General features: G+C 38.2%; 1 protein-coding gene across 5 annotated transcripts in view; it reads right to left on the reverse strand.

Moving 5' to 3' along the window:
• POU2F1 (POU class 2 homeobox 1) overlaps positions 1 to 25,465 on the reverse strand; it is a 181,033-nt gene that overhangs the window by 43,592 nt on the left and 111,976 nt on the right. For all 5 annotated transcript variants that reach the window (XR_615275.5, XM_002760427.7, XM_078356356.1 and 2 more), the window contains one exon: positions 2,006 to 2,106. Coding sequence is in view for 4 of the 5 variants with exons in the window: in XM_002760427.7 (XP_002760473.4) it covers positions 2,006 to 2,106 (101 nt within the window). In the remaining variant the exon portion in view is untranslated. The remainder of the gene's footprint in view (positions 1 to 2,005; positions 2,107 to 25,465) is intronic.

Genomic DNA, 25,465 nt, shown 5'->3' on the forward strand with positions numbered 1-25,465 from the left:
GAGCATTCCTTTACCACTCCATTTAGCTAGCTTCCAAAACCCTTCAAGACTCAGCTCAAAAATCACCGAGAGAAAAGTCTCAGATTGTACAGGCTAAGCTAATCATTTCTCCCTCAGTAGTCTTATACTTGACCACTTTGTCATCTATTAATTTATTCAACAAATAATTACTGAACACCTGTTGTATTATGGGGCTCTTTGGTAAATGCTGGGGATATAGGTAAATAGGAAAAGGGTATCTATTTTCACGGAACTTGTAGTTAACGGGGCAACACACCTAAAACCATCTATTTTGTGTATGTATATTATAATTACGGTAAGGAAAGGTGCTAATTCTGCCAACAAGGGGGCTGGAAATAGAAGGCAAGTATCACATAGTTAATTATCTAATCAGATGTAAGGACTTGTGTCTTGATGGGAGATTCAATGGTGTCACCATTTCAAATAAAATTCTTTGGTTTGCACTCCTTTGGTCTGGGTGGTATTGAAGGGTCTATGATTTTGGTAATCAGTGGCTAGATATAGGGGTCTTAGATCTGATACAGGGAGAGTTGCAATCATCTTGGAATTTGGACCCAGTGGGGAGAATATTGCACATCATCTGTGCACCCTCAGGGACTTTTAAAAATACATTTGGACCATCACATATTTAAGCCAGATAAAGATGATTATTAGGTGCCAAATAATTGACTAAACTCTGTCAAAAATGCTATTCCCCTTAGGACCCAGAAAAATTACTGGAGCCTTGACTATGTTCTTAGAAAACAAAATCAACACGGAACATTTTTTTTCTTCTAGGATATATTTAACTCATTTTAGATGTTAATTCATCTTAATATTTTATCTGGAAGTTAATATTGAAGTTTTTGCATTTCAAAGATATAAACAAAGCTACGTGCCTAGGCAAAAGTGTTCCATTAGGCTTCACTCTAACAGAAGATGCTAACTGGGGCCTACATGATATCTCTGAGTCCGTGAACAAATAAATGGGCTTTAGAACAGCTTTCCAGAATTTTACCTGTTTTCAAGTAGAAGAGCTTCTTTTATAGTTTAGGTGGTCTGATGACATGTTTTGATGAAAAGACTTTAGAAAGATGTATATATTCAGTGTTCGGTAACTGAATATGTTAATCTGTTACCTAGGAGGTCTTATGTTCACGTGTGTTTTTCACTGAATCACTACCACCACCATCACTACACCACTGCTAGCACCATTACTATCAACACATTTTGCATGCTAAATTAGTTCTAGGTTTTAACTGAGCTATAGACCACCAAAATATTGCTCTAATATATAAGTGTGGACATAAATCAAGAGGTTGAGACACTATATCTATCTGATAATCTATCTCCCAATTGTTTTCTCTGTCTGTTTTCCATTTTCAACCAGCTTCCATATCCCAAACTACTGAGTAGCTAGGGTTTGTATTTTTTTTATTCCTGTTCCCTCTACATTATAGCTAAAACATGAATGAACAGAATTCATGGTCTGTTTTAGACCCAGGGAAAAAAATGTTGTGAACAGGGTAACAAAGTTGTGGCAGTCTTTTGAACCTGAAAATAGGGGTTGGGGGTTACAGTCAAGCAAAAGCCTCTGAGTAGTTGCCCAAACTATCATGGTCTGAAACTGTTTTAGAGGACAGAGATGAGCTTGGAGCTCAGAGCCGTATACAGCCGGTCTCAGGCAACTGTAGTTACATCTTTTTTAACTGATAATTTACTATCACCAAGTAGGCACCACAGATTCTCACTTATAAAAACAGCAAACCAGTTGTACGCATTCCATTCACAAGGAATTCTTTTGTTTCCCACACACCTGTGGGGTCGATGACTATACTCTCAAACTATAGGATTTCATACTAACCAAATAGAATGACACAATGATACATACTTAGCACTAGGCTTTAAGTAAGTTTAAAGGCCCCACATTCTGAAGTAATTTCCTCAGGCCCTAGCATTTTATGCCTCTTTCACTCTCACTGATGGTTGAGCAGAACATTCCTACCTGATGGAGATGTCCAAGGAAAGCCTGCGCCTGGGCTGTTGAGATCGCTCCTCCTACAGGCACAGGCTGCTTCTGAAAGTCCAGACCATTGGTTTGTGTGCCTGGAAAGCAAGTAAAACAATCAGAACTATTAAAAGAAATAAATGAAATAAAGCACTAGATTTCAGTCCCCAACATTCATTAGGCACCTATTTTGCATAAGCACTTTTCTAAGCACCTCCAAGAAGAAGGGATTCAAAAGAAAGGAAACATAGTAAAATGGTTTCTCTTCTAAAAGCAGGACTGCATGACAAGTACACAAACACTGATAAAGCTTAAGAAACAGAAAAAAATATATAAATAATAAATTACAATCATAAGATGGTGTGTGAAAATTCAGATGTGAATGCAGTGACTGGAGCGGCTAGCATAGGAACAGTGTTCAAAGAGACCTCGAGGCTCTCTTCTATTTTCATCTTAACTTGATATGTGGCTTAGACAGAAGAAATTCACTGGTGACTTTGCCAAGAGCAAGGAAGATTTATTATTAACTTTAAACACTTTAATGAATAGCAATCTGATGGCAAAAAGCAACCTTTTATGTGATAAGCAAAAAGAAAACAATAGCTGTACTAATTCCTTTAATCCTAAACTACAGATTGCTGCATGTATCTCATTAGCAAGGGCTCTGCTATAATTATATTTTTCAAAATGTTATGCCAGGCTAGGTGCAACGGCTCATGCCTGTAATCCCAGCACTTTGGGAGGCTGAGATGGGCAGATGGCTTGAGCTCTTGAGTTCGAGATCATCTCAGGCAGCATGGTGAAACTCTGTCTCTACAAAAAAAAATCAGCCAGGTGTAGTGATGCCTGCCTGAATCCTAGCTACTCTGGAGGCTGAGGAAGGATGGCTTGAGCTCAGAAGGTGGAGGTGCAGTGAGATCACGCCACTGCACTCCAGCCTAGGCAACAGAGCTAAAACTTGTCTCCCACACACAAAAAAAGAAAAATGTGAGTGCTTTTTAACCACTTCTGCTGTGATTTGATATTAGAATAGGGCTAATTTATGGAAAGACATGCCACTCTATATACAGAAATATTTTCTAAGGAATTATAATACATTGTTTTCAAATTGCTATATCCAGTTATTACTTGGAAAAAGCCAGAGCATCATGTACTGAATAAAATATAACAGGCCACAGCAATCTGTAAGAATTGTCTAGACCATGGATATGGCTCTACACTTCCATTTCCTACCACTCAAACACCCCATCTTCTCATCCTTACACACACATCCAGAGCAGACCAGTCAGGAGAGCACAAAGTTAGAACCTTACAGCAGTATTTCTAAGACAGTGCTAACGTCTGGCAATATACACATCCTAATTTCTGGCAGATGTATTACTTAAGTAAGAATGAATAATTAGGTATGTCACATGAACCAGAGCCCTGTTTCCTCGAGATAATTATAAAAGATATGTATAAATATTTCACTTTCTAAAAATTCACAAAATCACTTCTATTTTTTCCTGAAGTCTTCCACAAATAGAAAACTTTAGAACTACTTAGACATATATAGTTGGCAAAATTAAGAGTGCATATATAGTTGGCAAAATTAAGAGTGCATATATAGTTGGCAAAATTAAGAGTGCATGCTTGTGTCAGTAATTGAAAACTTACATGAAAATAAAATGTAATTAGAGTCACCTTTATTTTTTCTTTTTTTTCCACAACATTCTAGTCAAGTAATCAGAGTCACTTCCATAAGTCACACATAGAAGTTTCATTATTTTAAAGTTGTAGTTGTGTGTTTTATCATTATTTGTTATCTCTATCCCTATGCAGGGTATCATTACCGTTGTGAAGATTTTAAGATAGTACAGTATTAGATTATTTTGTCAATCATACCTCAACAAAATTGGAGGAAAAAAACACCACCGGAGAAACATGCTCAAGATAATAGTAAATAAATCAACAAGGCTAAAAGAATATGAGAATTTGAAAAACAGAGACAAGCACTTAAAAGATTATCACACTACTAATAGGAAGTCTTCCAGAACCAAATATTCCACTCTCACGGAGTTTGTGAAAATTCTATATACTGGTTCCCCTTTCAAGTTGCCATAAAAATGCTAACAAAGCTGCTTAGAAGTTATAAAGCACTAAATAACACAGAGAGATTGATTTCACTGGTACAATGGTCTACTGGTAATAATATTTAAGTGCCCTGGCTCTGCCTCTGGTGGGAGGATGAGGCTGAAGGTATGGCCTCTGTATTGTAAAATGTTGTTACATTTTTAATATATTATGATATTTTAACATCATAAAAACCTTTCTGGCTGGGGAAGAGACTGCCCCTTCCAGGTTTAGTCAATTCCTGGAGATAGCAAAGGGCCCAGCCAGAAGCGTGTCTTTGATACACAAACCAACTAATCTAGAGCCATACTTCCTCAATCAGACTCTAGAGGCAATATTCTGCCTTCATCCTAGGGCCAGGTACCAGACAACTAGAGACCACCCCTAAGTAGTCCCAAAGTCCTCCAAAATTATTCAGATTAGCCAATCCTAAACTGTTTACTCTGTCCTGATTTTCCCACAGTAACCACAATAAAGGTAGGGGCCTAGAGCTGGTGGGTGGCTTTCCTCTCTAATTCCAGCTACTCAGAGGCTGAGGCAGGAAGGATCCTTTGAGCCCAGGAGTTTGAGGCTGCAGCCAGCTACCATCATGCCACCGCAAAAAGGTGATGGCCTAACTATTCCCCTTCAGAAATCCCAGTAAAGGTAGTGGCCTAACCTTTCACTCACTCCTGTATTCTGCCTCCTCAACACCCTGGTGTCTTCCCCACGTGACCCCTGCACTGTATGCTGTGCCTACTGTCTCTAGGACCTGTGAGTATAATAAACTTTGTTTTCCTGATGTCTCTTATTATGGCCACACGAACTCCTATTATGGCCACACTGGACTGACCACCTCATAACAGAATACAATACAGTATTCAAAGGTAGTAAGGTAAAAAGAATGCTCTCCGACAACTACTCAGATAAATAGAGGACTTCAAGGTGCAAAGGGACGTTAACTTCTTTTACTATGGCGATTGAAGGTTCACTGGGAGGTGAGAAGTAGAAGAAAGTATTACATGGAAATCATTCTTTAAACATAAAGACCTAAATTGGGCTAAAAGGAAAGAAGAGAGAAACAGATACATACACATAGCCAAAGTGGATATGAGATAGAAATGAGGAGACAGGTACTTTGGGGGCCCAAACCAAATAGCATTTGTTTTTGTGCCTGGGAGAAAAGGAGCACCCAAATTAGGAGATGTGAAGACAAAGAGAAATAGAAGGAGCAGTTAGAAAAGCAGAAAAAAAACCCTCAAGACTAGTGTGTTTACAGAAATGCTGAAGAGATCAATAACAAGTAATCAAACAAAATCAGTAATAAAAAACTTAAAAATCCCTGGACCAGATGGATTCACAGCCAAATTTTACCAGCTGTATGAAGAGGAGCTGGTACCAATTCTACTGAAACTATCCCCCAAAAGTCAAGTAGGAGTAACTCCTCCCTAACTGATTCTATGAAACCAGCATCATCTTGATACCTAAATCTGGCAATGATATAACAAAACAAGAAAAATACAGGCCAATATTCCTGATGAACACAGATATGAAAATCCTCAACAAACTATTAGCAATCCAAATCCAGCAGCAAATCAAAAATCAATTCATCATGATCAAGTGGGCTTTAACACCTGGGATACAAGGATGGTTCAACATATACAAATCAGTAAATGTGATTAACAACGTAAGCAGAATTAAAACAAAAACCATATGATCATCACAATAGAACCAGAAGAAGCATTCAATAAAATCCAACATCCCTTTATAATTAAAACTCCTAGGCATTGAAGGAACATACCTCAAAGTAATAAGAGCCATCTATGACAAACTCATAGCCAATATCATTTGAACAGTCACAAGTTGAAAGCATTTTCCAAAATAACAAGGCAAGGCTGTTCACTCTTACCAGTAGCTATTCAACGTAGTACTGAAAGTCCTTGCCAGAGCAATCAGGCAAGAAAAAGAAATAAACGGTGTCTAAATAGGAAAAGTGGAAGTAAAATTACCTAAAGATTCTGCTCAAAGACACCTAGATCTGATAAACGACTTCACCAGACTTAGGATATGAAATCAATGTACAAAAACTCAGTAGCATTCCTATATATCAATAACATTCAAGTTGAGAAACAAATCAACAATACAATGCCATTTGCAACAGCCACTAAAATAAAATAAAATAAAACAGCTAGGAATACATCGAACCAAGGAGATGTAAGATATATATGAGAACTACAAAACACTGTTAAAACGAATCACAGATGACACAAATAGAAAATAACTCCATGCACAAGGGTTGAAAAAATCAATACCATTAAAATGTCTATATTGCCCAGAGCAATCTACAGATTCAACACTAGTCTTATCAAATTACCAACATCGTTTTTTTTTTTTTTTTTTACAAAATTAGAAAAAAACTATTCTAAAATTCATATGGAACCAAAAAGAGCCTGAAAAGCCAAGGCAATCCTAAGCAAAAGGAATAAAGCCAGAAGCATCACATTACTTGACATCAAACTATACTATAGGTTTACTGTAACCAAACAGCATGGTACGGGTACAAAAATAGATACATAGACCAATATAACAGAGTAGAGAGCCTAAAATAAAGACCCACACCTACACCTAAATGATCTTTGACACAGTTAACAAAAATAAACAATGGGGAATAGGCACCCTATAATGGTGTTGGGAAAACTGGCTAACCATATGCAGGAAGAAAGGAACTGGACCCCTACCTCTCACTATAAACAAAAATTAACTCAAGATAGATTAAATACTTCCATGTAAGACCTCAAACTAAAAACCCTAAAAAAAAAAAAACCTAGAAAATACTCTTACAAACATTGGCCTAAGCAAATAACTTATGACTAAGTACTTTAAATGTAACAAAAATAAACCCTGACAATTGGAATTTAATTAAACTAAAGAGATAGGAATGAGGAGATAGGTACACTGGGGGTCAAAACCAACTATCCAAAGAAATTATCAACAGAATAAACAACCTACAGAATGGGAGAAAATATTAGCAAACTATGCATCCAACAAAGGACTAATATCCAAAATCTGTAAGGAACTTAAATCAACAAGAAACAAAAAAAACTTCATTAAAAAGTGAGCAAAGACAGACATGTCTCAAAAGAAGACATATAAGTGGTCAACAAACATGAAAAAATGCTCAGCATCACTAATCATTAGAAATGCAAATCAAAATAACAATGAGAGAGCATCTCACACTACTCAGACTATTATTAAAAAAAGGCTGGGTGCGGTGGCTCATGCCTGCAATCTCAGCACTTTGGGAGGCTGAGGTAAGCAGATCATGAGGTCAAGAGATCAAGACCATCCTGGCCAACATGGTAAAACTCTGTCTCTACTAAAATACAAAAATTAGCCAGGCGTGGTGGTACGTGCCTGTAATCCTAGCTACTAGAGAGGCTGAGGCAGGGGAATCACTTGAACCCAGAAGGCAGAGGTTGCAGTGAGCCATGATTGTGCCATTGCGCCAGCCTGGCAACAGAGCAAGACTCCATCTCAAAAACAAAACAAAATAAAAAAACCCACAAATATTGGCAAGGTTGAAAAAGGAAAGCACTTCTACACTGTTGGTGGGAATGCAAATTAGTTCAGTCCCTGTGGAGAGCATTTGGCAATTTCTCAAAGAACTAAAAACAGAATTACCACTTGACCCACCAATCCCATCAATGGATATATACCCAAGGCAAAATAAATCGTTCTACCTAAAAGATACCTACATTTCCATGCTTATTACAGCACTATTCATAATAGCAAAGACATGGAATCAACCCAGGTGCCCAAAACAGTGGACTGGATAAAGAAAATATGGTACATATGCACCATGAAATACTATGCAACCATAAACAGAACAAAATCCATGCAGTAATACGGAGGCAGCTGGAGGCCATTATCCTATCTGAATTAACACAGGAACAGGAAACCAAATACCACATATCGTCATATTTAAGTGGGAGTTAAACATGTAAGACACAAAGATGGGAACAGACACTAGGGATTCCAAAAGGGGGAAGGGAATGAGAAGGCAAGGGCTGAAAACTATCAGGTACTAGAGGTTTGTTACTTGGGTGACAGAATCATTAGAAGCCCAAACCTCAGCATCAGGCAATATATCCATGTAACAAACCTGTGCATAAAACCCTTAGACAAATTCAATACCCACTTATGATAAAAATTCTTGGCACAGAATTTTTATGGTGGGCGCAGTGGCTCATGCCTGTAATCCTAGCACTTTGGGAGGCTGAGGTAGGTGGATTACTTGAGCTCCAGAGTTTGAGACCAGCCTGGGCAACGTGATGAAACCCTATCTCTACCAAAAATATAAAAACCAGCTAGGCATGGTGGTGCACACCTATAGTCCCAGCAACTTGCGCTGAGGTGGAAGGACCGCTTGAACCCAGAAGGCTGAGGTTGCAGTGAGCTCAGATCACACCACTGCACTCCTGCCTGGGGGACAAAGTGAGACTCTGTCTCAAAAAAGCAGGGGTGGGGAGGGGAATCCTTGGCATAGGAATACAAGTTTCCTTAACTTGATAAAGAATAAGCATTAGAAAATAAATAAATAAACAAACTTCATAGTTAATGGTGAAAAATTAGAAGCATTTCCTTTAAGATTAAGAACAAGATAAGGGGGCCAGTTACAGTTTCAGTAGGTAGACAGGCATGAGCAGGGCAGAGGGCTCTTCCTCTGCCCACTAGGAATGTTGGGTGATGGTCTGGCAATTTTCACATTGCCTCTCTTAAGTGATAAATTAGCAGCCGACTTCAGGGCCAAGGTGGGCAGATCTCTTGAGCCCTGGAGTCGGAGAGCAGCCTGGGCAACATGGTGAAGCCCTGTCTCTACCAAAAAAAAAGAAAAATTAGCTAGGTGTGGTGGTACACACCTATAGTCCCAGCTACTCAGGAGGCTGAGGTGGTAGAATCACCTGAGCTATGGGAAGTTGAGGCTGTAGTGAGCCGTGATAGAGCCAATGCACTCCAGTGTGGGCAACAAAGTGAGACCCTGTCTAAAAAATAAATAAATAAATAAAATTGTCTTTGCATATTCCAAATGAAAACGATTTTTAAAGATTTTATTTAAAAACACTTAAAAGAAATAAAGTCCTGAAAATAAATCTATCAAAATATAGCAAGTTCCATCGGCAGAAAATTATAAAACTTTATTAAAAAACAAAGACATGGCTGGGCATGGAGGCTCGCACCTATAATCCCAGAGATTTGAGAGGTCAGGAGTTTGACACCAGCCTGAGCAATATAGTGAAAAATAGTAAGAATTAAAAATGTGCAGTTATTATGACAGTTGTACAGACAGATGCCAGCTCAATATTATAAAGATCAAACTGACCTATAGATTCAAAGTAACTTCATATCAAAATCTCAACAAGTTATTTTCTCTTTGTCTTTTTTTTGGAGCAGAGGGGTAGAACTTAACAAGTTGATTCTAAAATTTACACAGAATGGCATGGGCCAGGATGTTCTTTAAAATGTGGAGATGTGGATTATCAAGATATTAACAGAGTCTAGAGACAGAGGTACACACACCTATGAACACGAAACATGACAGAGGTGAGGAAAGGATGAAACACGACTGATAAATGAGGAGACGGTGGAGTTTTCAATAAAGAGGTAGCTGGGTATATATTTGGAAAAAAAGAAAACCAGGCACATTACACTATACTAAAAAGAAAGAAAGAAAAAATTTCAGAAGGATTAAAAGCCAAAATGTGAAATGTAAAACTGTAACATTCTTAGAAGACAATATAAGAGAATATCATTCTAACCTTGGGAAAGTGAAAAATTTATTTATCAAGACCCAAAAGATGAAAACACATAAATTTAACTACTTTAAAAGTTCATCAAAGGGGTATATAAAGTGAATTAAAAAAAAGAAAGTATTTACAATCCATACAAACAACGAAGGATCAGTATTCAGAATACAAAAAGAATTCCTGAGTCAGTAAGAAAAAGTCAACCCAACAGAAAAAAATAGGTAAAATAAATGAATAGGAATTTAATAAAGGAAGAAACACAGATGGCCCATAAACACAGAAAGATGTTTAATCTGTTTGGAAACTAGGAAAATGAAAATTAAAACTCCAATGAGATACCATTTTACACCTGATAAAATGGCTAAAATTAAAAAGTTGGTTAATATCAAGTTTGGGAAGACTGTAATTTTGGTAGCAGTATAAACCAGTACAAATGCTTTGGAAAACTGGCTGGCAGTACTAAGTAACATTAGCAACAAGTTCAGCAATAACACTATTAAGAAAATACTCTGGACGAGGTGGCTCACGCCTGTAATCCCAGCACTTTGCGAGGCCGAGGCGGGTGGATCACCTGAAGTCAGGAGTTTGAGACCAGCCTGGCCAACGTGGTGAAACACCGTTTCTAGTAAAAATACAAAAATCAATAGGGCATGATGGTGGATGCCTGTAATCCCAGCTACTAGGGAGGCTGAGGGAGGAGAACTGCTTGAACCTAGGATGCAGAGGTTGCAGCAAGCCAAGACCACGACACTGCACTCCAGCCTGGGTGGCAGAGCGGTACTCTGTCAAAAAAAAAAAAGAAAAGAAAAGAAAGAAGGAAGATACTCCAGAGACTTTTTCAAATATATGTATCAAGAGATAAGTACGAAATCATTTATACCAGTATTATTTGTAATAGCAAAAGCCTAGAAATAACCCAAACGTCCATCAATAATGGAATAAACAGAAACATTCTGATCTAGTCATATAATGGGATATTATATCGAGTGAAAATGAATTATAGGTATACACACTAACGTGGATGAATCTCAAACACATCATGTTGAGCAAAAGAAACCAGTAATAAAATATCCACGGTACAATATGATTCAATTTACATTACGGAAACAGGGAAATCTAAGTAATGTGTCATTTGAGGATAAATATGTAGATGGAAAACTATTTTGAATGAAAAGCGATGTCACCATTAACGCTAACTTCAGGATACTGGTTATATTTGTGGTAGAAGAATGGAATATGGTCAGGGTGGGCCTCCAGAGGCCTTCTGAGAAATGGTAACATTCTACTTCATGGCTGCAGTGGTAGACATATGAGTGCTCAAACACTAAATTCATGTTTACATACAAGTTTTTACAATTATTTTTGCATAAAATCATAAAAGAATCAACCGTAAAAAATCAAGCAATAAAATTTTCGATATACATCCAGATTGCAAGGAATAAAGGAAAAAGAGGTAACAATAAAGTCAAGGTGGTGAGTGAGGATGGTTTCTTTCATAAGTCAGGCATTGGTGGGAGCATGTGAGGATGATAATTCAAAGGGGTAGATAGGTTGGAAGGAAAGACTTGGGAATGATGAAACCTAAACACATTTAAAGACCGAAACAGTCTATGGGAAGGGATATGCTGAAAAGATTAGAACAACAGCAGGTTAAAAGACAGGGCAGGAACCTGAAGGATATGAGAAAAGGAGAATTCAAATAATGGGGGTGGTGTGGGGAAAGAGGTATTTCTTTGTTAGATGCAAAGGAAAAGGAGAAGGCAGGTAAAACCAGGAAAATGTAAAGTACTGAAGAGAGAAGTGGTGAGGCTCAAATCAGCCAGCTACAGTTTTTTCAGTAATCAAAAGGCGGATATTTTCAGAAAACGAAAGAGCAAAACAGAAATAGAAAAGATTAGAAATATGCAATGAAAACTGTGATAGGGAATAAATCAGAGGTGAATCCAAGGATAACACCAGTGACAGTGAAGAGCCAGCTGAGAGACAGTTAGATTTATACTAAGTCCAAGCATTGGTGAGTCCTCATCTCCCAGAAAGTTCTGTTTCTCTTTTCACAGCCAGCCGTCAAGGATCTAACAGGCAAAGGTTTCCTTCCTTCATGAACAGTTCATATTACTCAGCTTTGCACAGGATTCAGGCATTTAAACGTCTTTCGGTGCTTAGCTCAAATGCTACTTTCTTTCATGTTTCCCAACTCTCTAACCCCAAAGCAATAATCTATGCCTTCTGCTTACTACAAAAACATATCTGGTACTTCCTCAACATTTTGTAGGAGTGAGAGAGGAAATAAAATTGAGCTAAAATACACATGACACAGATGAATATAAATCTCAAGCCCACTATACTAAGTAAAAGCAGCCAGACTGAAAGGGTACATCCATATGATTCTATTTATTTCACATTTTGGAAATGGTAAAGCTGAAAGGGACATTAAAAAGAACTAACCAAGCTCCTTGTTTTACAAATATGAAAATTTTGCTAATATAAGAAATACTTTCAATGAAACAACAAAGCTGGATACTAATTGAGCTTAGACTGAAATTCCAAGCCTTCCATCCATCTGTCTACCACCCCCACCCCCAGCTCTCTCCTAATTGCTCTTTCTACTATACCATCCAATGACCAAGGACTCCAATTCAATGCTCATTCACAAATATTAGCTAAGTGATAAATTAGTAATTGAGGCCATGATCAGGCTCATAAGGGGACGTAAGAAGACAAAGTAGTAGAATTCTGGGCCTTTGGTATCCACCTCACAGCTAGTTACTTCTACTACATTTCTTTTTTTTTTTTTTTTGAGACGGAGTTTCGCTCTTGTTACCCAGGCCGGAGTGCAATGGCGCGATCTCGGCTCACCGCAACCTCTGCCTCCTGGGTTCAGGCAATTCTCCTGCCTCAGCCTCCCGAGTAGCTGGGATTACAGGCACGCGCCACCATGCCCAGCTAATTTTTGTACTTTTAATAGAGACGGGGTTTCACCATGTTGACCAGAATGGTCTCGATCTCTTGACCTCGTGATCCACCCGCCTCCGCCTCCCAAAGTGCTGGGATTACAGGCTTGAGCCACCGCGCCCGGCCTACTACATTTCTTTTACATTAAAATAAAGTTTTTAAAAGGGAATCAAATCGAATTTTATAGCCCATGAGAAATATTACTACATTTAAAAAAGACAACTTCAGCAAAAAATGTCTTCAAATAGGAAATGCATCAAAATGTTAATAGTGAATACATTATTCTATATTTTTCAAATTTTCTACCATGAGTATTAAGTTGTGATAACAACTTAAATTTTTATCACTAAAATTTTCTTAAAATGGGCACCCTTTCAATTTATCCTTCGATGTCATCTCCAAAGCAATCAATCTCCAGTCTCTTAAAAGAGACACACTTCTGCTGCTGTCTGAATTCTGCCCAGGTATACACTTATGTTTGTGGTGGGAGGACAGTCCTCTCCTTTATCCTATTCCTGTTGTCATTCTTCCACAAATGAGAACGGAAATTTGTATCCTAAGAACAGTTTATTTTAAAATGTATAAATGAGAGAAGAAACATAACCCATTAGGGAAAGTAGGAAAAAAGAAGAGAGGGGAGGGAGAACAGAACAGTCAGGGAGAAAGCTAAGGTGAAACCCTCAAATAGGATGAAAATGCAGATATCCTTCACCCTCCTCTCTAGCTTTAAAAGTCCTAGTCACTACGCAACATACACCCTGTTATCTACTTCCTTCAAGAAGACTTTAAGGGCCAGCCTAACTATAAATAATATTTCCCAAATCTTAACTCCAAATTAAACTCCTATAGGACATTTAATCATCACTAAAGATATAACATTAATAGTTTCCTTTATTTTTTTTTTGAGATGGAGTTTCGTTTTTGTTGTCCAGGCTGGAGTACAGTGTACAATCTTGGCTCACTGCAACCTCTGCCTCCCAGGTTCAAGCGATTCCCCTGCCTCAGCCTCCCAAGTAGCTGGGATTACAGGCATGCACCACCACACCTGGTTAATTTTATATTTTTAGTAGAGATGGGGTTTAATCATGTTGGTTGGGCTGGTCTAGAACCCCTGACCTTCCACCCTCTTCAGTCTCCCAAAGTGCTGGGATTACAGGTGTGAGCCACCATGCTCGGTCAACATTAATAGTTTCAAAACAGATCAACCCTTCGAGCCCAGAAATTAAAACACAGCTAATACACTTTTTGTTTTTTCTTTTTTTTTTTTTGAGGCAGTTTCACCTTTGTTGCCCAGGCTGGAGTGCAATGGTGCAATCTCACCTCACCACAACTTCTGCCACCCAGGTTTAAGAGATTCTCCTGCCTCAGCCTCTGGAGTAGCTGGGATTACAGGCATGCACCAACCATGCCCAGCTAATTTTGTATTTTTAGTAGAGATGGGGTTTCTCCATGTTGGTCAGGCTGGTCTCAAACTCCCGACCTCAGGTGATCCTCCCACCTTGGTCTTCAAAGTGCTGGGATTACAGGGCACAAGCCACCATGCCTGGCCTAACACAGATAATACATTTTAGTAATCTCTTCCTAGCTATCTCTGAAGGAAATCATGACACTAAAAAGAAAAAAAACTTTTGCAATGTCAGTTCCCCAGCTTCTTTAGCTAAATGCATGTAAATTCATTTGTTACTGCAGGTCTCAGACCAAGTGCCAGAATCACACAGATGTCAAAACAGAATTAAATCAGAGTAGGAAAGTTGGTTGCAGAGAACTGAGTTTTCTCAAACCCTGAAAAATATCTGTAAATAGCCCATTTCCAACAAAAGAACAAAACAGATTCATTCTCAACGAAGACCAAAATCCTGAATATGTAAAATGGCAAGGTGCTCTTTCTATTCTCTGATCTGATATGACCCTACTTGCATGGGGCAAGGGAAACTACATTAAGCATAGTATACCTGTTTTGAAAGACTTTCCCTCCCAATAATACTTAGCATCATTGGCTTATTGGGAACTTAATCTAACTTGATGTGTATGTAATCTCTTCTTGTGAATCAAAACTCACCTGACACCCTATACAACCTTTAAAATACTCCAATGCAGTATTTTGAAATATGAATATAAAAATATTCAACTGTTTTCTTAAATCTTGGCCAATAGATGTGTTCATGTTTACAGTTCAGTGGAAATTTCTCTTCACTTGAATAGTTTTACCTTTATAAGAAATGGCTTTGGATAATATTGTTATGCCTGTATACATAAGAGTTATGACTGAATCATCTCCTCTTTTGAATTAAACAATTATTTTTGCTTAGGTGCATTTTCTGTTTTTATATAACTATTTAGGAATAAACAACAACAACAAATGAGAACCAAGAATATCATACAGAAAACATGATGTATGTTTTCCGTGCTGCTGTAAAAACAAATGCTGCATCCAATAAATATTTATTGAGCATTTATATTCTAGATGCTGAGGTCATAAAAATGAATACACGACAGTCCTTGCTCTTAAGTAGTTCTCAGACCTATTCATTCATTTATTCATTCATTTAAAAAATACTTATTGAGCATATACTGTACAGCAAGCACTGTTCTAGGTGCCAGAAACACAGCAGTGAAGACAGACAAAAATAATGTCCTTCATGAAGCTTACATTCTAGTGGGGAAATGGATAATAAAAATGACAAAATACTGAATATTAGATAGAAATAAATGCTATGGAAAAATAAAGAGGAAAGGGGATAGGGAGTCTGGCTGGGGTGCACAAGTCTTGCATTTATAAATTCCATATTCATAAAAAAGTATATACAATGTGTAAAGGATAGAACAGATACCACATAGGCTATTGACAACAACATTAAAAGGAGACTTTAAGGGGAATGGGAGAAGGCAATGTCAGGGAAGCTTCCCGGAGGCAACAGTTCAGGTGAATCGTAAGACGATGAGATGGAATTAATTGGAAAAGGTTAAGTTGGGGAAGAAAATACCAAGCATTTCTATACCAAAAGTAGAAGACACTATGGCCGAGTTAAAAAATAAAATCTAAGAATTTTAAATACCCTGTTAGGTCCTTGAGTTACAAAGATAAGTCATATTCCCATACCACAAGGAACTAACAGTTAGGTCTAGGTGGCAGGCAAGCAAATAAGTAATACAAAAGACAAGCCCTATAAAAAAAGAAAAAAAAAGATGCCTATGAAAAGATAGTAGAAGGTAGAACACAAAAAAGAATAAGGTACTGTCACTGCCCTCAAGCCAAGCAACGAAGACTTGCTCTAAGGAAGGTACAAAGAGTTCTGAGAGATTTAGTGTGGCTAAGATTTAAAAGATGCGGTGATACAGGTAGTTCAGGTTAAGAGTAAGACACAAACAACCAAGGTGAGAGAAGTGAAACATCTAGCTGCTTAGACGTAAACACAACTTATTATCGCTCATTCTCATTTCATTATTACAAGACAATTTGACAATAAGATAGAGGAAAATACACAAAAACACTGGAAAAAAGAAGGAGGTTTCAGTTTCTATTATTCTTATTTCCTGGGAAAATGAATGAAGAGTTGCTACTTTTGTATATTATCTAACCCCATTAAAACGGCTGTAATATTTTTTAAAAAAAGAAAAGTGTTGGCAGGGATGCAGAGAAATTAGAATCCTTCTTCACTGACTGTGGAAATATAAAATGGTTCAAATGCTATGGAAAAAATTTAGCGGTAATTCCATGTTTAACTTTTTGAAGAACTGTCAAAAAGTGGACCGACGAACTTCACTACTAGACATACGGTCATGTAACATATAAAGACATTTCCATCCAGCAACAATAGTACCATATGATTTTAATACTCTATTTTTACTGTACCTTTTCTATGTTTAGATATGTAAATATCATGGAATTACAATTGCATAGAGTATTCAGTATACTAACTGTACAGATTTGTTGCCTGGGAGAAACAGGCTGTATCACATAACCTAGGTGTGTCACAGGCTACACCATCTTGGTTTATGAAACATACTCTATGATGTTCATACAATGGTGCATTTCTCAGAATGTATCCCTGATGTGATGCACGACTATATACCCAAAAGAAATGAAAACAAGTATTCAAATGATGAATCTGTGTAAATGTTCACAGCAGCATTATTCACGAGAGCCAAAGAGAGTGGAAACAACTCAAATGTCCATCGAGAGACAAACAGATACCAACAAATTGTGGTCTATCTGTATGACAGAATATCATTTAGCCTTAGAAGGAATGAGTACTGATAATATGCTATTACATGAATGAACTTTGAAAACATTAAGCTAAGTTAAAGAAGCCTGACACAAAAGGTCACATACTGTATGATTTCACTTATATGAACTACATAGAATAGGTAAATTGATAGAGACAAACTATATGTTGGTGGTTGTCAGGGGCTGAGGAGAGGGGAAAATGGAGAGCAACTACTCAAGGGGTATACTTTCCTTTGGGGGTGACTAAAACGTTTTGGAACTGGGTAGAGTGGTAGCTGCACAACACTGTGAATATACTAAATGCCACTGAATTGTTCATTTTAAAAGAGCTAATTTTATGTTATTCATTTCATCTCAATTTAAAAAAGATAATCTGCAGTTCTGGTACAAATCTGACCGTTTCTGTTCTACTGGCTTACTTCCCTATAGCAGCCAGCCTCATCTTATAAGTGGCTGTTTATGATCTGCTATGAAATGCACTCCTGTTGGAACTGCCTATGAAAATAAAATTGACAATTTCTTACTGACAGATTTTGGAACATGAGTTTGTGAAGGCTATTTTTCATCACTCGGTAGTTTTTTTAAAGATAGTACTATACTACATTTTAACGTGTAATGGAAGTGATATACTACTACTTCAATTAAACCTATACAATAAAGAGGAAAAGTACATTATTCACATATTTCTACTTATAAGTAAATTTAAGGCAGTCAAGGCAAAATTACCAATAGCCTAAACTTCAGATACCCTATAGGAAATAATAACAGTATCTGTGCCCATCACTACATCACCTTGATAAGCAAGGACACATTCCAAATGGAGTTCACAGAAAGTCAAGCTAACGTAGGACATAAACAACAGCTAAAAGATCTTTTAGGAAAACTTAGCTACTGCTAATTTTTTAGCACGTTTGTGTGGAGAGAGTTTCTTCCATCTGAGCTGCCATAAAATGGGAAGAATCTGGGATAATGGAATTCCAGAAAGAGAAGCACTTATCACAGAAAGAGAATCACAGAAAGATTCTAAGCCCCTACAAAAGTAAGAAGCATAATCAAAATTCATGACATAGATCATTTACAGCAGAAGTCTTCAACCCCTGGGTCGAAGACTGCTACCTGTCTGTGGCCTGCTAGAAACAGGGCTGCAGAGCAGGAGGTGAGTGGCAGGCTAGTGAGCGTTATTGCCTGAGCATTGCCTCCTGTTGGATCAGCAGTGGCACTAGAGTCTCATAGGTGCATGAACCGTATTGCGAACTGTGTAGGTTAGGGATCTAAGTGGTGTGCTCCTTATGAAAATCTAACTAATGCCTGATGATCTGAGGTAAAATAGTTTAATCCCCAAACCATCCCCTATCCGCTGTCCATGGAAAAATTATCTTCCACAAAACTGGTCACTGGTACCAAAAAGGTTGGGGACTGCTGATCTATAGAATGGATGGGTATTACATATCTGCTAAAAATCTCCACAGTGATTGTACTTGATTGTAATGATTGTATTGTATATCCCTTACGTCCTAAGTAAAAGTATGTGTATTGTTTTTAAAATTGCTTTTAAACATTACCTTAGAGATGAATGCACTATCAGAGACACATTACAAGATTTCTATAGGTAGCTGTTTGTTAAAATTGTTAAGTCTATCTGAATGAAAAGCTCAGTTAAAACAGATTTTCATCAACATTATTCTTTTGTTTTTAATCCAGGGTCTTACTCTGTCACCCAGGCTGGAGTGCAGTGGCGTGATCATGCTTCACTGCAGCCTTGACCTCCTAGACTCAAGCGATCCTCCTTATCTTAGCCTCCCAAGAAGCTGAGACCACAGACATGTGCCACCATGCCTAGTTCATTTTTTTAAGGTTCTTTTTTTTTTTTTTTTTTGGTAGAGATGAGGGTCTCACTATGTTGCCCATGCTAGTCTTGAACTCCTGGGCGCAAGGAATCCTCATGCCTCAGTGTCCCAAAGTGTTGGGATTACAGGTGTGAGCCACTGTGCCAGGCTCTTAACTTTATTCTTAATTGTAGAAAAATAGATGTCTTATGACTTACCAGCTGTCCAGACTGCCTTTTTGAAATAACTTAAATTTTGAACATAAATAACACAATGAATGCTCCTTACCTTCTGAGTTTATCTGATGTCAGCATTTCTAGCTTAGATTATGACACTTTGCTACAAATCCTGCTTATGTTGTTTATTTTAATCCTAGACTTCTTTATCGCACTCTATTCCCAGTTTTGTTTTCCTTGTATCGCATCGAAATCCCTAATTGACTGTTCCTAATCCTCTCTAGACTGCTTTCTTACATTCCCTTCTACTTAACTATCTGAATCTGTCTTTACCTCTTTCGATCTCCCATCTCACCTAAAAAAACAAAAGAAAAGGAATCTTTAGGCCACTTCAACCACCAGTTGCTCTGAAACCCAATACCTCCCCTCTCCTCAAAAATTGATCCCTGACTCATCTGTTCTTTCTTATTTAAGTTCAGGGATGCATGTGTAGAACGTGCAGGTTTGTTACACAGGTATACGTGTGCCGTGGTGGTTTGCTGCACCTATTGACCCCTTCCTCTAAGTTCCCTCCCCTCGACCCACACCCCTCAACAGGCCCTGGTGTGTGTTATTCCCCTCCCCATGTCCATGTGTTCTCATTGTTCAACTCCCACTTATGAGTAAGAAAATGCGGTGTTTGGTTTTCTGTTCCTGTTTTAGTTTGCTGAGGATGATGGCTTCCAGCCTCATCATTGTCCCTGCAAAGGACATGATCTCATTCCTTTTTATGGCTACATCATCTGTTCTTTGTCACTCCCCTCCCACACTGGCTCTTCTCCCTTAGCATCTAAACATATTCAAATTGCTTCACTAGGAGGCTCTTCTAACCTCCCCTCCCATTCTTTCCTTCTCTATCCTCCTCCTCTTCCTCCTAATAGACTGCAAACACTGATGGTGCATGGACTCAGCCACATATCTACTTGCTTTCCATGTATACATCACTACTATGAGATGGATTATTATTTATCTCCATCTTACAGCTAGGAAAAACTCTGACATGAGAAAAGTAACTTCCCCAAGGTAAAATAACTAGTAAGTGAAAGGAGCAAGATACGAATCCACGTGGTTTGATTTCGGGGTCTGAGCTCTTAACCACTGTCATACACAGCCCCATATAGAGCATCCATTAAAAGAGTTGCCTACATTCATCATTCCCTTTCCACAAGCATTCACTTTCTAACCACAGCAATTTCTTTCCAAACCACTTAACTAAAAATTCTAAAAGGCCCACAGTAAACTACTAATTGTCAAATTCAAGGGTCACATTTTAAGCCTCTGATGGCAGGAATTGACCACATTGAATGCTAACTCCCAAGCTCACTGGTCTGATTCACATCTGATCTCCATGGTTGTTATTTCTTAATCTACTTAAGTACTGTCCAATAGACCTTTCTGTGATAATGGAAATGTTCTACTATATATACTGGCCAATATGGTAGCCACTAACTACACGTGGCTACTGAACACTAGAAATGTGGTTAGTATGATTGAGGAATTGAATTTTTCATTAAATTTAAATTTAAATAGCCACATGCAGCCAATGTCCATCCTACCAGACAATGAATACACGGGCTCCTCTTCCTCTGCCACCCCTTTTACCACCTAAGAAGAGATCCGTCCATGGTCCTCTTAGCTGATTCCACTTTCTTCCCAGCAGTATCTCCCTGTTAAGGACTCTCACACCTCTCCTCAGGAACCTATCTCTATCTTCAATCGCCCACATCTTCACCTGCAAGCACCACAAGGCACCCCAAGTGCAACATTTTCAGAAGTGAAATGTTTCATCACCTCACTGTCAAGTCTGCTCCCCAACAGTACAGCTCCTACTTAGAGAATGGTACCACATCTCTCCCAGCCCCAAGCCAAATACAAGTATTCATTTTAAATTAGTCCCTTTCCTTCCTTCCTTCCTTCTTTTTTTTAATACTCCCTCTCAATCTCTTCTCCTCTTCTCTTCAATGGCTCATTAAATTTGACCCCTAGCTTCTACTGCCACTGCTCTAGGCCAGTATGCTATGTAATGGATCTAATTGAAAGAATAATGGAGTCTAGTTTTTGGCTTCCAGCAAGATGTAAAGTATAACATGGCTGGAAAATTATTTTATACCAAAAATTCTTTAATATCTGTTAGGGAAATAATGAAAAAAGTAATATGACATAAAACTGAGCTGCTCTCTAAGGGAGACGGGAGAAAATTATAGACAATCTCTAATAATCTGTGCCTAAAGCAGCCTTTTAGAAACAAATCCTCTCTTCAATGTTCTGAACTTCTATTAGTAATGAACAAAAATGGATACTACCTTTAAAATTCTAAATTTGTTACTGAGTTATCTCACAGCAAAAAGATAAATTGCTCAGTCATTTAACAAAAGTATAATCTTAATTTAGATGTTACTTCCTATTCGCATAGCTTCAGTAATTATAGCACCCCTCTCCCTTGACCCCCAACCCTAACCTAAAATTTTAAAATCCCCATGTGCACTAGCGGGCAAAGCCAGGGCAAGTTTCCCAATATGTACCCATTAGAATCTCGTAGAAGCCATATCCTGTAAATGACATCTGTCAAACCAAACACTAGAAGGAGGTCTACGGGTGTTTGATATTTGCTTCTAAACCACCAAGATCCTTCACTGAGCTCCTGAGGCTCTCTGGAAATGCTCCAGCCACTTTCAATAACCCACTATTTAAAAATTCACTATGAAGGTACCCCCCCAAAAATTAGTATTTCTACTCACAGGCTTATAAGAGCAGCTTGGCCCAGTGCATAATGTAGTCTACACAATAAAATATGTAATAAATTTTAAGATAATAAAAGCAATAAGAATATTAAAAAATGGCCTCTGGATAAATGTGAGTTCAAAAGGAGAATAGTCCTTAAGTGTCTAAAATTTGCAAATGCTCCATTCTGGTTTAACAAGAACTATATTTGAGGCCTGTTTCGAGGCTTCTCTGGAAAACACTGGTATTTTACCTGGAAATTATTTCCAAAACTAGTGCTGGTTCAAGGCATCAAGTTGTTAAATTACTATGAAGTATAGCAAGTATATTCACTGGTACTCTGGTCTTTCAGGATCCTTTCTCTTCATCTCAGAAAAAATGATGTCTGATCATGCTCTTTTATGAATATAATGTCCTAATACCAGCCCTAACATTAGTAAAATCCCACAGAACTAATACCATCACTGGTTATTAGGAACTTTGGATGGCAACATTTTTGGAATACTACCCATAAATGTATATTAGGTTACATTAATAAATTTCTTCGGACTTTTCATTTGCCTGAAATATCGTGATAGTATCCTGGGGGAAAAATCCTTTTGATATGAATAGTAGGGAAATACTGGGTAGAAGAGGGTGGTTCCCCAGCAAAAGCCACAACCTCAAGCCTGGAAACACATGGTCCTAAATGCGAACAGGCATCCCTGTTTTCATGCCCCGAGGTTGCTTTTTGGCCTGCCATGCCCCGCTATCGTGTCCCCATATAACCCCAGACCCCAGGATCCAGAGGACATGAACAGAAGAACAGAAGAATGGCAGAATGGTGTGGCAGAGAGAAGAGAAGGAATGTCCAAATGTTCAGAGTTCGGCTGGGGGCGATAGAAGAAGAGATCGGCCGCTGGACAGACAAATTCCAGGGGAAGATCATCTTCCCATTCCATTCCCCTTCCAATTCCCCATCCATCCTGCTAAAAGCCACCTCCACCATTCAACAAACCCCCGAATTCATCCTTCAAGTCCATGTGTGACCTGATTCTTCCTGGATGCTGTGCAAGGACTTGGGTACCAAGAGGGTCACTGAGCTAACACTTAAGCTGACTGTGGATGGCAAGGCTAAAACAGCACACAAACATGTGCTCACTTGGCCTTCAGTAGTTGCAGACACCCACCCCTAGGCACTATCATTTGGCTGGAGCCCCAAAAGTGCTCACCTAGCTCCTGTACCTGCCAGTCTAAGTGCTTCCCTTCCCATAAGAGGTTTGAGCATGTGGCAGCCAAATATATGAGCCACTCCCTGTCACAAATCCAGCGAGGGGGATCAGGGAACTCTCTCATTTCAATTTGAATGCAAAAAGCAAGTGAAAAAGGACAGGACAGGGAAGCCTTGGATCTATCACAATTCAGATGAAAAAAGATGGTTAATTGACTGACTGTAAAGTCATTATAACAGATGAGTCAGTTGCTTTAAAAGAAAACAATTTTTTATATTTCAAAACAAATATCAGAAAATTTTATATTAAATATATTAACATTTATATTAAAATATATTTAAATATCTATTCTTTTTATCTTCATTATAAAAAAATTATAATAAGCCAACAGTAAGTTTTCAAGGACAATAAGTAGAAGGTAATGGCAATGGCTACAATAAAGTCTGAAGAACTGGAATACTGTCTAATTCTGTGAATGACTAAAAGATAAAGGATCTAGAAATCAGATGACATAATAAAAAGCTTCTGAAGGAATTAGAGACATTAGGACAGATTTCTTCCCCCATCTCAGCTCTGACTGTTTCTTCATGCTGAACATAAATTGCCTAGCATCATCACAACTTAAACCCTACCCAGCCTGTAAGATACAGTTTCAGACCTTCTCCAAAGCCTTCTCTGATTCTCTCAACTAGAAACACTTTTCCCCCACACTGAATTTTATGGATTCACATATACTTCTCAAGAATCTTCTCAATTTCTGTTTTATTACATTTTCATATGTTTTCTCTATAAGATAAATTTATTGAGAACAAAATAAATTTTTGTATCTTATTCAACTTCAGTGGTGTTACTGAATATAGTACTGTATCTTGCCCATTGGAGACAAAAAGAAACAACAGGCCAGGGACAGTGGCTCACGCCTGTAATCCCAGCACTTTGGGAGGCTGAGGTAGATCACTTGAGGCCAGGAATTCGAGATCAGGCTGGCCAACATGGTGAAACCCAGTCTCTATTAAAAATACAAAAATTAACTGGGCATGGTGACACATACCTATAATCCTGGCTACTTGGGAGGCTGAGGCAGGAGACTTGCCTGAACCCAGGAGCCTAAGGTTGCAGTGAGCTGAGATCATGCTACTATACTCCAGCCTGGGCAACAGAGTAAGACTCCATCTCAAAAAAAAAAAAAAAAAAGGAAGTAACATAGCTCAACGGTAAAAGAATGGTTCTGGGCTGGGCTCACACCTCTAATCCCATCATTTTGGGAGGCTAATGCAGGCAGATCATCTGAGGTTGGGAGTTCAAGGCCAGCCTGACCAGCATGGAGAAAACCCATCTCTACTTAAAAAATACAAAATTAGTTGGGCATGGTGGTACATGCCTATAATCCCAGCTACTCAGGAGGCTGAGGCAGGAGAATCAGTTGAACCTGAGAGGCAGAGGTTGTGGTGAGCCAAGATTATGCCATTGCACTCCCACCTGGACAAGAGCGAAATTCCATCTCAAAAAAAAAAATGGTTCTACTCCCATTTATAGCTATCTGGGTGACCTTCAGCAAGTGTACACATCTCTGAGCCTCAATTTCCTTATCTATAAAAAGAGAAAAACAATGTTTCATGAGGTTTTTTGTAAGAATTAAATGAAATAATCTATAGAAAATGTTTAAATCATCCAGTAAATACTTAATAAATGCTAGCCACTATCATCACATTCTAGTACAAATTATAACAAACTGTTTTATAAAAAATTACTACTTTATAATAAATCAATTTGTAATAAATTGTTGAATGGAAAAGACTTAAAATGTGACAATGACTTCCAGAAGAGCTTTAAGTTCTTAAAAGATGAGGAACTCAACTCCTAAGGGTAAAATTCAAAAGAGTATAGAAAACTGAGTTGTATAACCAGAGAACAGGTAACAGAAAGTACTGTGTTCTGTGTCAGTGCATGAAGCCAGGCACAGGGTAGATAATCATGTGTCAGGAGTACTGATGAAACAGGTCTTCCCTTTGCACTAAAAGTGAGCAAAACTTTAATATTTGTCCAATATTCCTTTTCCCGTCAATATTTCTTTATATCAAAATAGTTGCTTTAGTTTTTCCTACCAAGCCTTGTAAAACTTTAAACAACTTCTTTAGTTTTCCATCTATCATCTAAAATAGAGTTGATCAGGTTTAACTTAGGAGAAAATCCTGTGGTAAGCAGAACAACAGCCCATCAAAGATAGGCCTAATAATCATCCTAATCCCTGGAAGCTGTGAATTTGTTACCTTACACGGCAAAAGGAATTTTGCAAATCCAATGAAGTTCAGGATAATAAGTGTCCTTTAAACAAAAGATAGGGACAGGAGAGTCAGAGAAGGAAATATGATGATGGAAGCAGGGTTGAGGGGAGGAGGGAGCCAGGAA

Source organism: Callithrix jacchus, chromosome 18 (genome assembly GCF_049354715.1).
Source record: "Callithrix jacchus isolate 240 chromosome 18, calJac240_pri, whole genome shotgun sequence".
NCBI classification, from domain to species: domain Eukaryota; kingdom Metazoa; phylum Chordata; class Mammalia; order Primates; family Cebidae; genus Callithrix; species Callithrix jacchus.